Raw genomic sequence first — 13,580 nt, 5'->3', positions numbered from 1 at the left:
ATGTATAAAGAAAAGTTTGTTAAAACTTACCATGTAACCAGGTAACTCAGTAGAGTAATATTCATTAAATAATCCAGTGAAATAACATCTAGGCTGATCCAGGATTCAGCTGTTCAGAACTTTCTTGGAAGAAAAACGGTAGAAAATCAGTTTTGGTACTGAAATCCATAGGACCATACTGTTATTACATGAAGTCTCAAGCGCTGTGAAAGTCTGTGTTATTGTGTCAAAATAAGCAGCCATCGCGGCTTGTGAAGGACTAACATGACGTCGCTGCCAAGTTTATGACGTCACAATGCATAGGTAAGCTCGCTGACTAGATAGTTTACAGAAAGATAAGTCCAACCTATTTTTGCACACGACCCTAATTTTTTGCACACGGTCCTTACAGATGATGCAACAGGTATAAAACGCAGGTAAAACGTATTGATTCTTGTTATAACCTGTCTTGTGTGTGTTATTTGTTATTGTTTTCAGTAAAAAAAATCCAGGTTGTTATTGTTTTCAGTAAAAAATCCAGTTTGAACTGGTTAGGCTAGGCTGGCTAGACTGTGAATGAAAGCGTGACGTCATAATCAAATTCTTGAGTCGCTGACAAAATCGTAGTAGCAGCGTATAGTATAATGTAAACACAGTGTAAACACCCCGTATTTAGGGGGCTATGTAATGAATTGAACCACTTATCCCCCAAGGATTGTACTGAGTTGACCCACCTAGCCCCTAGGGTTAGGGTTAGGGGTTAGGGTTAGGGCTGTACTGAGTTGACCCGGCTATCCCCACAGACCCCCAATCTGCACTCTCTTGACCCGGCTATCCCCCCCGACCCCGAATCTGCACTGCATTGACCCGGCTATCCCCCACAGACCCCCAGTCTGCACTGCCTTGACCCAGCCAGCGGCTTAGCCAATCAGAATCCAGCATTTTTGACCTCATTTGCATAAAAAGTGCACTCAGTTGACCCAGCCATCTAGACCGCTCATACTACTGATGACTAAATTTGAATTGGAAAATGCATATTTGGTGTTTTATTCGCATTTCTTGAAAATTTATTTGAGATTTACTAATTTTCCTTAATAATTATGATAAACTTTAAAGATGAAGTTTGAAGAATTATCGTGGGTAAAAACTTTAAGAATTCAGGGACATTTTTATGAGCACTTTCAATTAGTCAATGCCTGATTCTCAAAGCCGGAGGATCGGAGTACCTTAAAGAAGAAATTTATTAGTATTGTAACAACTCGATTATAAAGGTTGAAACTTCATCTGATGCAGGAAATTAAGGTCTAAGTTTACCACATTTATAATTAAAACACTAGTATCTAATTAAATGATCCTGTACCTGTTAAAATGCCCCCAAAGTATATATATAGGCTGACTATTCAGAATCATTTTATTCAAATTTCAAGGAATTTGTTTGTTTCTATATTTTCAGAAAAAATGTGTTCTTTTAAAAAGATTTGGATTTGTCTTTATTTATCTCTTTGTATCTTCTTTCTGTAAGCTGTCTGACTGTCTGTCTTTTAAACATCCGGAGCTTAAAGAAGTTCCCTTGGCTAGCTAGAAAAAATAGTAAAACTTCAATAATTACCATTTATATAGCACAGGGCCATATATAAATGTTTTGGCAAGTGAAATCTCATTGTTCAGGAAATGTGGATGTGTGTCTCTCTTAGATATTGCAATTTGTTTCTAAATTTTATATCATAAAAGTTTGCAACTGCAACGCTTAATGATACACTAGTGTGTATCATTAAGCGTCGAATATGTCGATATTTGATTGTTTCATTAAGCGTCAGTGTTGAACTGCATTTGTGACGCTTAATGATATAATTCTAGCAATTAGCGGCGATTTAGCATTAGCGGTTGATAATGTCAGCTATTAATGCAATAATTTATGGCATTGCAACGCTTAACGATATTTATATCATTATGCGGCGTTTTATCATTAGAAGCTGCTACCCAGCTTGTAATCAAACATCCCAGGTTTTACGATTTTGACAGAACATTAAGAAAACTGCACATTATGACATTCATGTTTATGTATAAAAAAAGTACTAGACTGTAAAATCGCTTATTTTAGTGGGATCAACATTTCGTGATTTTAGGAAAAAAAATATGGGTTCGTGGGGATTTAATTTCGTGGATGAAGAAATTATCAGTAGTAATACATGTGAAAAATTACATATTGTGGTGGGCATAAATACGGGGGTCTCGTAATAAACTGTAAACCACGAAAACTAGTGATTACACAGTATACAAATGGATGACATGACATCATTCGAACTGATAAATGGACAGCTCAAATGAACAGCACGCAAATAAATATATATTTAGCCGTAAAAATTGAAATTTTTATTCCAGTTTGGATAATTTTTTCTTTTTGAAATGCGAATTTTTATGTTCAACTTTTTAATGCTTGTATTCAGTCTCGAACCTTGTCCAGACAGCATTGATTTTAATGCATATCATGGTTACAACTTTTTTTCATTACAAAATAAATATAGGAAAAAGAAGCAGTTAATAATTAGTTAAATCAAAATATTATATTAAATTAATATCTCAGAATGTGATATGGTCATACCACCACACCATAATGTTCAAGATTAGCTAACAAGTTTTATGACTGAAAGTGAAATTTTAAACTTGATAATAATGTTATTACTGATAACGTGACATCTAATAGCCATTGATGGTGAAAAATTAATGAATTTTTCGAAAGTGAGCAATCTGCTTCTATAAAAAAAATATTTATGGGCAAATGTCCTGGTTTTCGTATAAGGACGTCATTGAATCCATCCAATAGAAAGCAAAACAAATAAATGTTTTCAATTTTCGTTTTAATAAATACTTGAAAATCATAGCTTATTTCCAGAAAAATTACACCAATATCCACCATTAGCAAATTGGCCATAGCTTCCATGTGCCCTAATCCATACTTTTTCTCCTTTCTTCATTTTGATATTGGAAGTATTTGATGACGTAACATAGCCAGTGAGACCCCTTCCATCAGAGTGGTTATAAGCAATGAGGTTTCCGTCGTGTACTATCTCACTGATAAAATATTTATCTCTCTTTGACATCATTGCCCAACTAAACGTATAGACACCTTCCTCAGGGGCGGTAAAAATACCTGTCTTCTTATCATAACCATTTCCTTCATTCAAGGTCACCCTGTCAAATATCACAGTTTGTTGATTTCCCATATTCTCCAACTTATTTGTTAGTGACGACTGGAAAGCAATTGATCTTTTCCCTTTAAAATAAGAAATAATCAATATTAAATCCCTTCATCCTCAAGTCATATTTTATAACTTTTACATATTTTATATTCTTTCTCAAAAATAAATTTGATAACAAAATAAGGAACGCATTCAAATTGCTAATTTTTTATAAATCGACCAAAAACTTGTAGAAAACATTCCAAACCTTTGATGTCTGCTTTGCAGCTTAGGTTCTGATATCCAAGTCCAGTGCAGATGGTCCGGTAGTTTTTGTACTTGGTAACGATCTGCTGTGGTGTCTCCTTAATGGAACCAAACACGGCAGTGACCAAGATCAGCAGCAGTACATGTACACTGAGGAAACCAAATTAGAATCATTATATATATACATGTATGACATATAAGAAAGCATAGAAGAATTAAGAATATAGAAAAAAGCATATGTACCTTTTCATGTTCTCCGTTTCGTAAAATAACTTTTGTGTATGTCACAAAATGAAATATATGAAAAGTGTATAATGAAGGATATTTAAATATATACAGAATATAAATAACTATAATTTATCACGGCATAAGTATCAAATTTCAAAGAACAATCATGCGATACTGTGATTAGGATGTGAAATACAATGATATTTTTCTTTGTAGAGAAATTAAGTAAAGTGTATAAAAGTGTAATTTTTCTAAACCTTAGAATGTAAATAAGGTTTCGTTAAAGATGCATATTATTATTTTTCTATTTAATTTGAACCTTTTATAATCACTACTCAGGAAAGGAAAAGAAATTCTACAAAATTCTGCAAATGATCGCAAAGAAAAATGTGAAAGCCTTCACATAATGATATATAACCATATAAAGACGATCAACCAGAATTTGACAGAAATCTCGAAGCTTTTAAAAGACTCTTAAACTGAAATTTCCAGACGTAGGAATATTTTACATGTAAATTGTGTTGATCCAGACTTAAAGGATTTTAAAGAAATAAATAATAAGTCAAATCAAATCCTGTAAAGGCCGAAGACCTTCTCAGAAGATTTGATCACGTACCGACCCACTTCAATTACCACTGATGTTTTTAAACTTGTTATTTATTATCAAATTTACATTTGAGACGGACAATCGAATTGAATATAGTCGAATCTAAAAATTGCACGAACTGTTCGTCGTAGATTTTGACAAAAAAGTGTACCGTTAATCGCAATCGCAACTTCTCGGGTCTTTCCTACTAGCGGAAAAACGACCTCGAAAATATACTAGTCAAAATTTCTAAGTCCCCAGGCAAGTTTTTGTTTTACACAGATCTAATATTGAATTATTTTAACAGTATAATTTTATAAGTATACGGGATAAAAAAAAGTAGCGATACAATTTTTTCTCACTTAATTTATTTTATTGAAGCACTTTATCACAATATGCAGAAATGTTAAGGCACCCTAGAATTAAAAATTCACAACGTTAGATACTGCAATACAGTGTATCCTCCATTCAAACTAATTCACAGCAAGACAACCGTTCCTGAAAGAGTTTACACTATTTAAGAAAAATTCTTTTTATTGAATGTTTTTCCATTTGGAGACTAGGTCGTCCTCTAGTTCCCCTAGATTCTGCTGCTGGAAAAGCTGTCTCAAACTCCGGTTTATCTTCTTCCATACATGTAAGTTAGGTTTGAGATTAGGATGACAAGGGGGCTTACCGAAAGTGCCTGTGCCATGCTTACAATAGTTAAATAATGTCTTATTACATGTGTACCCCACTCCTCTTGTTTGACATTGAGGGGAGGACACTTCCGGTTCCATTTCCATTGATTTTTCCGAATAAACTCTAGGATGATTTTGTTGTGTTTGTTGAAAATCTAGCGATTTCTAATGATTATAAGGAATTCATGTATGCTTTGTAGAATTTTTGGGCAGTAATTATAAAGGTTTTTAAGTAAAATAAAGTCATACAGTGAAAGGAAACTGAACTCTCGTCAACTACGACCAGCTTGGGCCATTTCAACTTCACTTTCACATTTTTGTGTGGACACACCACATTTTGATCAAACTTTTTTCTGTTTTCTTTATCAATTAAAGATGGAGAACACATGGAAGTAAAAAATATGAAGAATACACCCGAAAAACATATGGAACTCGAACTTCATGCTTTTTAACAAAAACGGTCACGGTCGAGTAATTAAACATTCAATTACAATTTTTTTGGCCTTAACAGGTAAGTATTGCAAATTAAAGGCAGAATTGTAAGCAAATAGTAAATTGATGTTAAGGTTTTGGACTTTTTGAAAAAATAAAAGTGGGGACTTAGAAATTTTGACAAGTATATATAGAAGCCGCCATGACAACCCTCCTTTTTCACTATCTTTGAAATAAATGCATGGGGACCTTTTATCTATGGAATATGGAGTTTTACTTTATTCAATGTAATGATATTACCTAAAACATACTACAGAAAGGACTTCTAACTCCGTATATCCTATATATTGAATAAACAGTAAATGTATAAATTTTTAACATCCGGTGATCTTAATACATTCGAGGTTGTTTTTCCGACCTCTGACGGAAAGACCCGAGATGATGCAATTTGGTTTGAAGGGCGGTGACGCTTCGAATTCATTAGTCAAAGGATTATGTTTTGAAGGGAATGTTTTGTGAAAGGCTACTTGATACCAGTAATAATGAAATGATTGATGTCTGGGAATTTTTTTTTCTTGAAAATCGATATTCCATGCTGACATAGTTGCAAACTCGTCCGATTTCGTCGGGTTACACCCGATTTTTCGAAACTTTACCCGATTATTTTTTATAAATTTTCACCCGATTTTTTTCCGAACAACCCGAAAATCTCCCGATTTCTGGATTTGGTTCGAAAATTATGTAGAACTTCCATGCATATACAACCCAATCTTCGATCTACGTTTATAATGCCGGTGATTTTAAATCTAGCAAAAACTAAAAGACTTTCTTTAAAGAAATGCACAGTTAACTCGATCAGGACAATATTGAAAAATGAAACCTCTAATACTCTTTTTAACATGTAAATTTAATCAATATTATATTAATTTTTTGTCATTGTTAGGAAATATATGTAGATAACGAACAGTATTCTAGCTCAAAGTCCATCAAACAATACAAAATAGGAGTAGAGTAAACCTTTTAAACATCAGAGGTGGGATCAGGTGCCAAGGAGGAGTGAGTATCCCCTGCCGACCGGTCACACCCGCCGTGCGCTCCTTGGCATGATTGGGTAATAACGGAAAATTCCGTCGACAATTCAGTGTGTAAATAATGGACTAACAATAAGTATGAAAAACGTCAGTCATAATTAACTCAATGATAAATTGTATTTGCTGACAAGGTCATTGTAACGACATTAGAACTTACGAAAAGATGACTTCATCAACTTGATTGTCAATAATTAACCTCGTTTTAGTAATTTCACTTACGTAAGGCATGCTCTTGCGTATCGAATCGAGAAAAAAAAAATAATGCTAAACGTAGAGACTGTGCAGCTGACATGAAGTTTTCTATTATCTATACGAACATAGGCTAAATCGATAGCCAAAAAAAAAAAACAGTATTAGAAACTTGTTTGTGTTGTAAATAAAACTGTTATTTTTTTAATTGAATATTTTGTACATTTTTTTTACATGAAAAGCATGCACGTTGCTAAGTAGATCTAGAGCAAATCAGTTTATGTAGATTTTATATCCGTATGATTAGGTAACGTAATGACCTATGACCTGTGAAAAACTTCATACAGATATTAAGATATTTGCTCTCTGTATTTTTATAGAATAGAGAGATACCATATATGTATATATACTCAGTTAAAGTTGACAAACACTATTTTTCCTACCTTCACTCCAAAGCACATCAGTGAAGTTCACGTCACAGAGGAGTCTGGAGATCTTTACAAAGCGCAACAAAATGTAAATGAAATGGGGATCCAGAAATCAAGTTTTCTCATTAAAACTTCAAGACTGCTTAGAATCTTTATCAGCTGTTTGTTGAATTCTGAACTTGTTTATCTGTGTTAATATTAGAGAGATGTGGAAGGCAAATGTACATCTATAATATATATATATCATACAAATAAATCGAAAGAGTGTAATTTCGGATAATGTGGATATTCCTTCAGGATATATTTAAGGAATATCCTACAGACCATGGAGATTAGGTGTATAATAATAACACGGATAAGACACTTTGGATAGTCAGAAATGGGAAATTTATGAAGCTGTTTTCTCTCACGAAATGGAAATTTTATGGTATATGTACGACATCTGCTGGCGACCTGTAGATCTGCATGAGAAGTGAAAATGATTATCAGAGCCAAGTTGTTCGTTAACCTAGTTCCACTGTGTCACAGGAAATACCGAATGACAAAGAAGACAAACCACTATTTAGTTCCAGAGTAAGGATGAATAATGACCCCCATCAAATAATGACCGGGGGGTCATTTTTCAACGACAGAAAATGACCCCCACCCGTAGAAAAAAAAATCATTTTTTGTAGAAAAACCCTAACCCTAACTCTTAATTTATATGTGAGTCCTATACCAAAATTGACCCCCGTTGAAAAGTAACCCCGTTTAGAATTATCCAAAATTCAAAAGTATAAATTGATGCAAAGCATCAAATCACCAAAAAATATTTCATTTAAGATCAAAGGTGTCCTATTTGTATGTTTGATGCATGTATATGGATTTTGTACCGTTTCCAGAGCGAGACATATAATACTATATAATCCTGTGATTTAGATTAAAGAAATAACCTCAAAGACTTTGAACCTTATACACCCTAGGCACAAAAAAGACCCATGAAGACGTTGGAAAACTCACTGAATGTGTACTTTAAAATCGGGCTTCATATTTTAGCGACTTTGGCGCAGATAACAATATGTAATGCACTAATGCATGAATACCGATAAGAAATCATTTACATATACAATATACTGAACGGAAGAGTGTAGCGCTAATTTATGATTACGCTTACAACTGCATACCCAGTGATTGCACTAAATTTTGAATACGAAAAATTATGTACGCGTCCAGTATATTATATAAAATGATTTAATTTGTATTTTACAATCAGAAAGTGACAGTTTCCAGATCAAAACGTTATCACTTGAAATGAAACAAAACCCTTCTACATGTATGTTGTAAATCAAGCTGGATCACCTCAGGTTTATATTTCAAGAGATCGTATAATAATATCTTTCTTCCCATAAGAAATTCAATAAAATTATTTCCGTCATTGTTGGACATTTTTATTTACTGAATACATCTGATGTGTTTAAACTTTTCCCAAATGCATACATTATACTTATAATTTATTTCCAGAAAAATAACTCCAATGTTCGCCATAGGCGTATTGGCCGTAGCCATCGTATGTTCTGATCCATACTTTATCACCTTTCTTCATTTTAATGTTGGCGTGTGTTGAAGACATATCATAACCAGTGATGCCTCTTCCATCTGCATAGTTTTTAGCTATTCGTTTACTCTCGTGTACAATTTCACTGACGAAATATTTTTCTGCTTTTGTCATGATTGTCCAGGTGAAGGTATACACACCTTTCTCGGGGGCGGTAAAAATACCCGTCTTTTTATCATACCCATTTCCTTCATTCAAGGTCACCTTGTCAAATATCACTGTCTGTTGTTTACCCATGTTCTGCAAGTGATTGGTTAGTGTCGTGTGGAAAGCAACTGAAACTTTTCCTGAAAAATATCAAAGCTGAAACCAATGATCCATAAGAACATTTGTAACTCGTAAATTAAAGTAGAATTTTGTTTCATATATCAGAATATTAATTTTTATTAAAAATATATGGCTACCGCTTCCTGAAAAACAATTCATTGTCAATAAGTTCTTTTATTATAAACAGCCGATTTTAAACAGTTATTACTTTTATTTATGAATTGCAACAAGTTTAAAAATTAAATATTTTTAAGAAGCATTTTTTTTGTAAAAATGTCCAGAGTGCGTCAAATTATCATTGTTTCATTTCATTCTTGGGAAATGTTATCTAGAAAATACTCTTGTTTTCAAACATATTGTATCCCACATGTAAAATAAATTCTAAACACAATTACAAATCAAACAAGAATATCCAATACTTATGTTTAAAATTGCTCTTTGTGGCTCTTTTAAGAATAAAATTCGAAACCTTTCTTACCTGTTTTGCAGTTTAGGTTCTGATAACCAAGTCCAGTACAGATGGTCCGGTAGTTGTTGTACTTGGTAACGATTTGCTGTGGTGTCTCCTTTATGGACCCAAACACGGCAGTCACCAAGATCAGTGACAAGGCAAGTACACTATGAAAACAATAATTTCAATGACTAGAATGTAGTAACAGTAGAAAAAGAATACAAATACAATAAGAATAAAAAAAAAAGAAAAAAAAAGAGAGTGTAAAACTGAAGCACGTAAAAACTATAGCTTTACCTTTTCATTTTACTCTCCTAATTGATTATGTATGATATCAACGAAATAGCTACAAATCAATTTTTAACAGAGAATATATAAGCCTTTGCTAAATTAAATATCAATTTTTAATCACGATACATCTATCAAATTTCCAAGAAAACTCACGGAAATATGTCATTTGGTAAAATACAGAGATAGTTACAAAAAATAAAATGGAAATTAAGCCCAAATTCCATTAAAACATTAAAATCAGACGCCTAGCAAACAAGTCCTGTAAAAAACTGGTAGTGGGATCAGTCAATAGTATTTGCTGACGAGGTCATTGTATCGACCACAGAACTTGTGAATGATGACTTTAACAAGACAAGGCATTTATATAGGTCTGTGTTGTTAACATAGTAAAGTATTCTTATTCTATACACCGACTATATAAATTTATTCAACATTCTTATTCCTGGTTATTTTTTTTTCTGTTAACTATATAAAAATAATGAATATTAAAAAATGAATTCATTTTATCAGCTGCAAATTATAATGTCAATTAATAAATTAATCATCTCAAGACGATCTACTTTTTCTATCATAAATTCTTTTGAATTTGATATGCAGAAGGTAAGATAAAACTTCTTAACCATCGATTTTAAAAGATAGTATAATTTCATTTTTCATTTAATTTAAGTAGAAATTGAAAGAAAAGATATTGATTGATTCATTGTTTGTTGTTTAAAGTCTCTCTTGAGAATTTTTCAAAGATAATTTCCTTTCTTATATCGATGATATATATCCTTGAAATAAAAGATTTCACAGAGTCTGACATATCTGTTTCATGTTTGGATATTTTACTTGAGAAGGACGTTAATGGTAATCTAACAATCAAGCTCTATGATAAACGTCATGACTTTAACTTTTCTATCGTCAACTTCCCTTACTTATGCAGTAATATACCTTCATCTCCTGCTGAATTATCACATTTTTTTTGCGAGCCTTGATAAACAAAAGTAATGCCGAGTAAAACTTGTTCTATCTTTTAAAAGTTATCTAGAACAAGTCGTTGAATGACGTTTTTTATTCAAGTTGTTAAGATGGGGACCAGGCAAAATTTATCATAATGATGGAACCAGTACAAAAGGCATTAGACAATGATTTTTTTCATCGAAGGAAAACATGGGGCTTAAAACATCTTTAGCATTAAATACCCATTGGATACAATTTTTTGCATTGATTTACAGTACTTTACCTAAGAGAAATACTCATTAAATTGAAAAAAAAATATTTTCCAAAAATAGAGAATTCTTAAAAAAATCATATCTTTAAACTCAATCGAAGTCTAAAACAACAATGATGAATCTTTAGTCAATGGAAAATATTACAGAGTGACAAGCATTACTAACACGGATTATGAAAATGAACAGAAAACAATATCGATGTTTAAAGTATCTGTAATCTGAAAAAATCCTCAGTTTTGTTGCAATAATTATTATCAAGATTTACACAGGGTAACCACGGGACAGTAACTTTTTTATGAGTCTAAATGCATGGGACAGATATCTTTTTAATATGAGTGTCATGGGACACGTACTTTTTTGAAATGAGAAATTTGTTTTGTACTGGTCCCATCATAGTCATAAATGTTGCCTGGTCCCTTACATTATCTATTTGGCAAGTTCTTCCTACTTTTTAAAATGCTTGTGCTATAGAATCAATGTTTAGTTTGTATCCAAAAGTATATGTGTAAGAGAGAAATTCGGATCCGCCAATGAATATATAAATACGATATACGTATTTAAAGGCGCGGTCTGTCAATGAATGGCATATTATTCCTTATTCGAATTAATTCGAATAAGGCGAATTATTCTACGGAGAAGTAGCCTAAGGGGGCGAACTCTCTAGCATTCTCGCGCATGCCCCTGGCATCCGGATTAACCTGGCTTATATATTTACTGCGTGAACACCAGGGTCCACGCAATAACATGATATCTTCCACCCGAATGCTATAAGCAAATGTCTATCAATTGTATATGACCTCATTCATAAAATAATCAAAAAAATATATTACCTAGTTAATTTTTGGAATTTTGAAATTCATTAAGTTGTTTAAAATGAAATTTAAAAATGCATTAACACTGACGTATTCTTCTTTGAAATGCGAATGATCTGGAAACACCGAACAACAGACAACTGAATATTCTTTATTACAAATACTATAAATACAATTATACACATTAAAGTTTCACGGATTATTTTCGACTAAATTGGTTAACTTCATTTTATAGTTCCATATTCACATATGTGGCCAGTTTTTAAAACCCATTACTGATGCCGAACATGGAGATGGATTCATGTTCAAGGCTAAACTTGGTTTTCTTCTGGGTTATATAATAGCTCTCTCTCTGGCTCTCTCTGTGTTTGCCTTTTTCTATGTGTTTCATCATTTGCACAATTGTAGCATAACATGAAGAGCTATAAAATTATTGCAAAAGGTTTAAGACAGAAAACAGTAAACAATTCTTAAAATAAAGTATCCAAAACTAATCATAATTACCAGTATATCATGTATCAACATGTCAAACGTCAATTACAACTACGTATTAGTTTTGCATTTCTATTGTGAATTAAAAACAATAAAACATTGAAAAATACGGGATAAACGCTGCTCTTCCTCCATGACCATAACAAACATTCAAGAGGTTTTCATCTGATGAGAAAAAACCTATATCTCAACTCTGGCGGATCAGAACACTAGCTATAGAATTTTTGAAAGGTTTGAAACAGACACAGATTTGCCTCGCAAAATTTAAACCGATTTAATAAACACTATATTCTTTGAGATAAAATAAATCTGCTGTTTTAGCAAAAATAGCATGTGGTTTGAAGTCCTCTAAATATAAATCTGAAAAACTTTTGACTTTTCTAACAGAATCTTTAAGAAACATTTTCGTTTTAACCAAATAAATAAGTATAGTCGTGATAAAAAATGTAATTTCTGAGCTTGTCCTAACCTTTATCTCGAAATATTTGTACACATGTTTTATTTGGATATTATTTTGATTAATACTATGTTTTTATTTCGTTTTCAGCATTGATTTAAAACTGATATTTCAGTAGTGTGATATTATACAATTATTGCTGTTTTTTTTTAGGTCAATACAATGATTAGCTATCTGAGGAGTACAATATTCACCGAGCCCAAATATTGTACTTCGAAGATGGCTAAATCATTGTATTGAAAGAAAAAATAGCAATCATTGTTTTATTATATGATTCACTGATAAAATGATACAGCTCATTACTTGTTTGCATTTTATTAAGTCAGCTGGCCAAATACAAAAGAGAAGCAAAATTAAAATGTAAATAAACCTTACTAGTCGTATCAATTTGAAATGTTTTTTTATCATTTTTAGTTGCCATGAAAAAAATATATAATGCCAGTCTCTTTTATGGGATAGATTTTGAAAGGAAGGAGTATTATCAGGGAAAACTGACTGCCAAAAAGTAAAAATTGTTGTTCAGTGTAGCGATGATAACGCTTTTCAATGGCTGCGACCCTCAAGCCCTCTTATTTTTCGGTATTGTGACAATCAATATCTCCTTAACCTAAATTCATAATTGTAGTGATATTACCTGAACAACACTTAAGGAATATCCTATGAATCCGAAAATGAATGTAACTTAAATAACCTTCAGTTAATAATTTGCATGTACAAAAATACAAATATTGCGAAGGATATCCAAATTACATTTTATTTTTAACACTGTTTTATTCATAAAATTACCCACGAATTTTTATTCCTTTACACGATGTTATTGTAGATTATCTTTTCAGGTTTGATATTCGATTAAAGCAATAATATGAATATATTAGTATATAAATATATATACCTGTAATTTTGCAAGCCACTATCAGAGCTAAACAGGCATTATCACGAGTTT

General features: G+C 32.2%; 2 protein-coding genes across 2 annotated transcripts; both read right to left on the bottom strand.

Moving 5' to 3' along the window:
- Window positions 1-2,855: 2,855 nt before the first annotated feature.
- Window positions 2,856-3,676, bottom strand: LOC134281070 (heavy metal-binding protein HIP-like). Its single transcript, XM_062763531.1, has 3 exons — window positions 3,669-3,676; window positions 3,427-3,575; window positions 2,856-3,253 (listed from the first exon to the last, which is right to left on the bottom strand). Exons 1-3 carry the CDS (start codon window positions 3,674-3,676, stop codon window positions 2,856-2,858), a joined length of 555 nt encoding a protein of 184 aa, XP_062619515.1.
- A 4,835-nt stretch (window positions 3,677-8,511) lies between these two features.
- On the bottom strand, window positions 8,512-9,543 carry LOC134281069 (complement C1q tumor necrosis factor-related protein 3-like; the record flags this gene model as incomplete). Its single annotated transcript, XM_062763530.1, has 2 exons — window positions 8,512-8,940; window positions 9,399-9,543. Coding segments are annotated over 2 exons (543 nt in total), but the record flags the coding sequence as incomplete, so codon positions are not given.
- Window positions 9,544-13,580: the final 4,037 nt, after the last annotated feature.

Source organism: Saccostrea cucullata, unplaced genomic scaffold (genome assembly GCF_032062105.1).
Source record: "Saccostrea cucullata isolate Sc308-1 unplaced genomic scaffold, CSIRO_AGI_Scuc_v1 ctg5305, whole genome shotgun sequence".
In the NCBI taxonomy this organism is placed as follows: Eukaryota; Metazoa; Mollusca; class Bivalvia; order Ostreida; family Ostreidae; genus Saccostrea; species Saccostrea cuccullata.
This window is presented reverse-complemented; position numbering and strand designations above follow the sequence as displayed.

Excerpts from the sequence above, each read along its gene's own strand:
- LOC134281070 (XM_062763531.1), bottom strand. Across the intron at positions 3,254-3,426 it reads CTGCAAAGCAGACATCAAAG|GGAAAAGATCAATTGCTTTC; the intron begins GTTTGGAATGTT and ends CTTATTTTAAAG.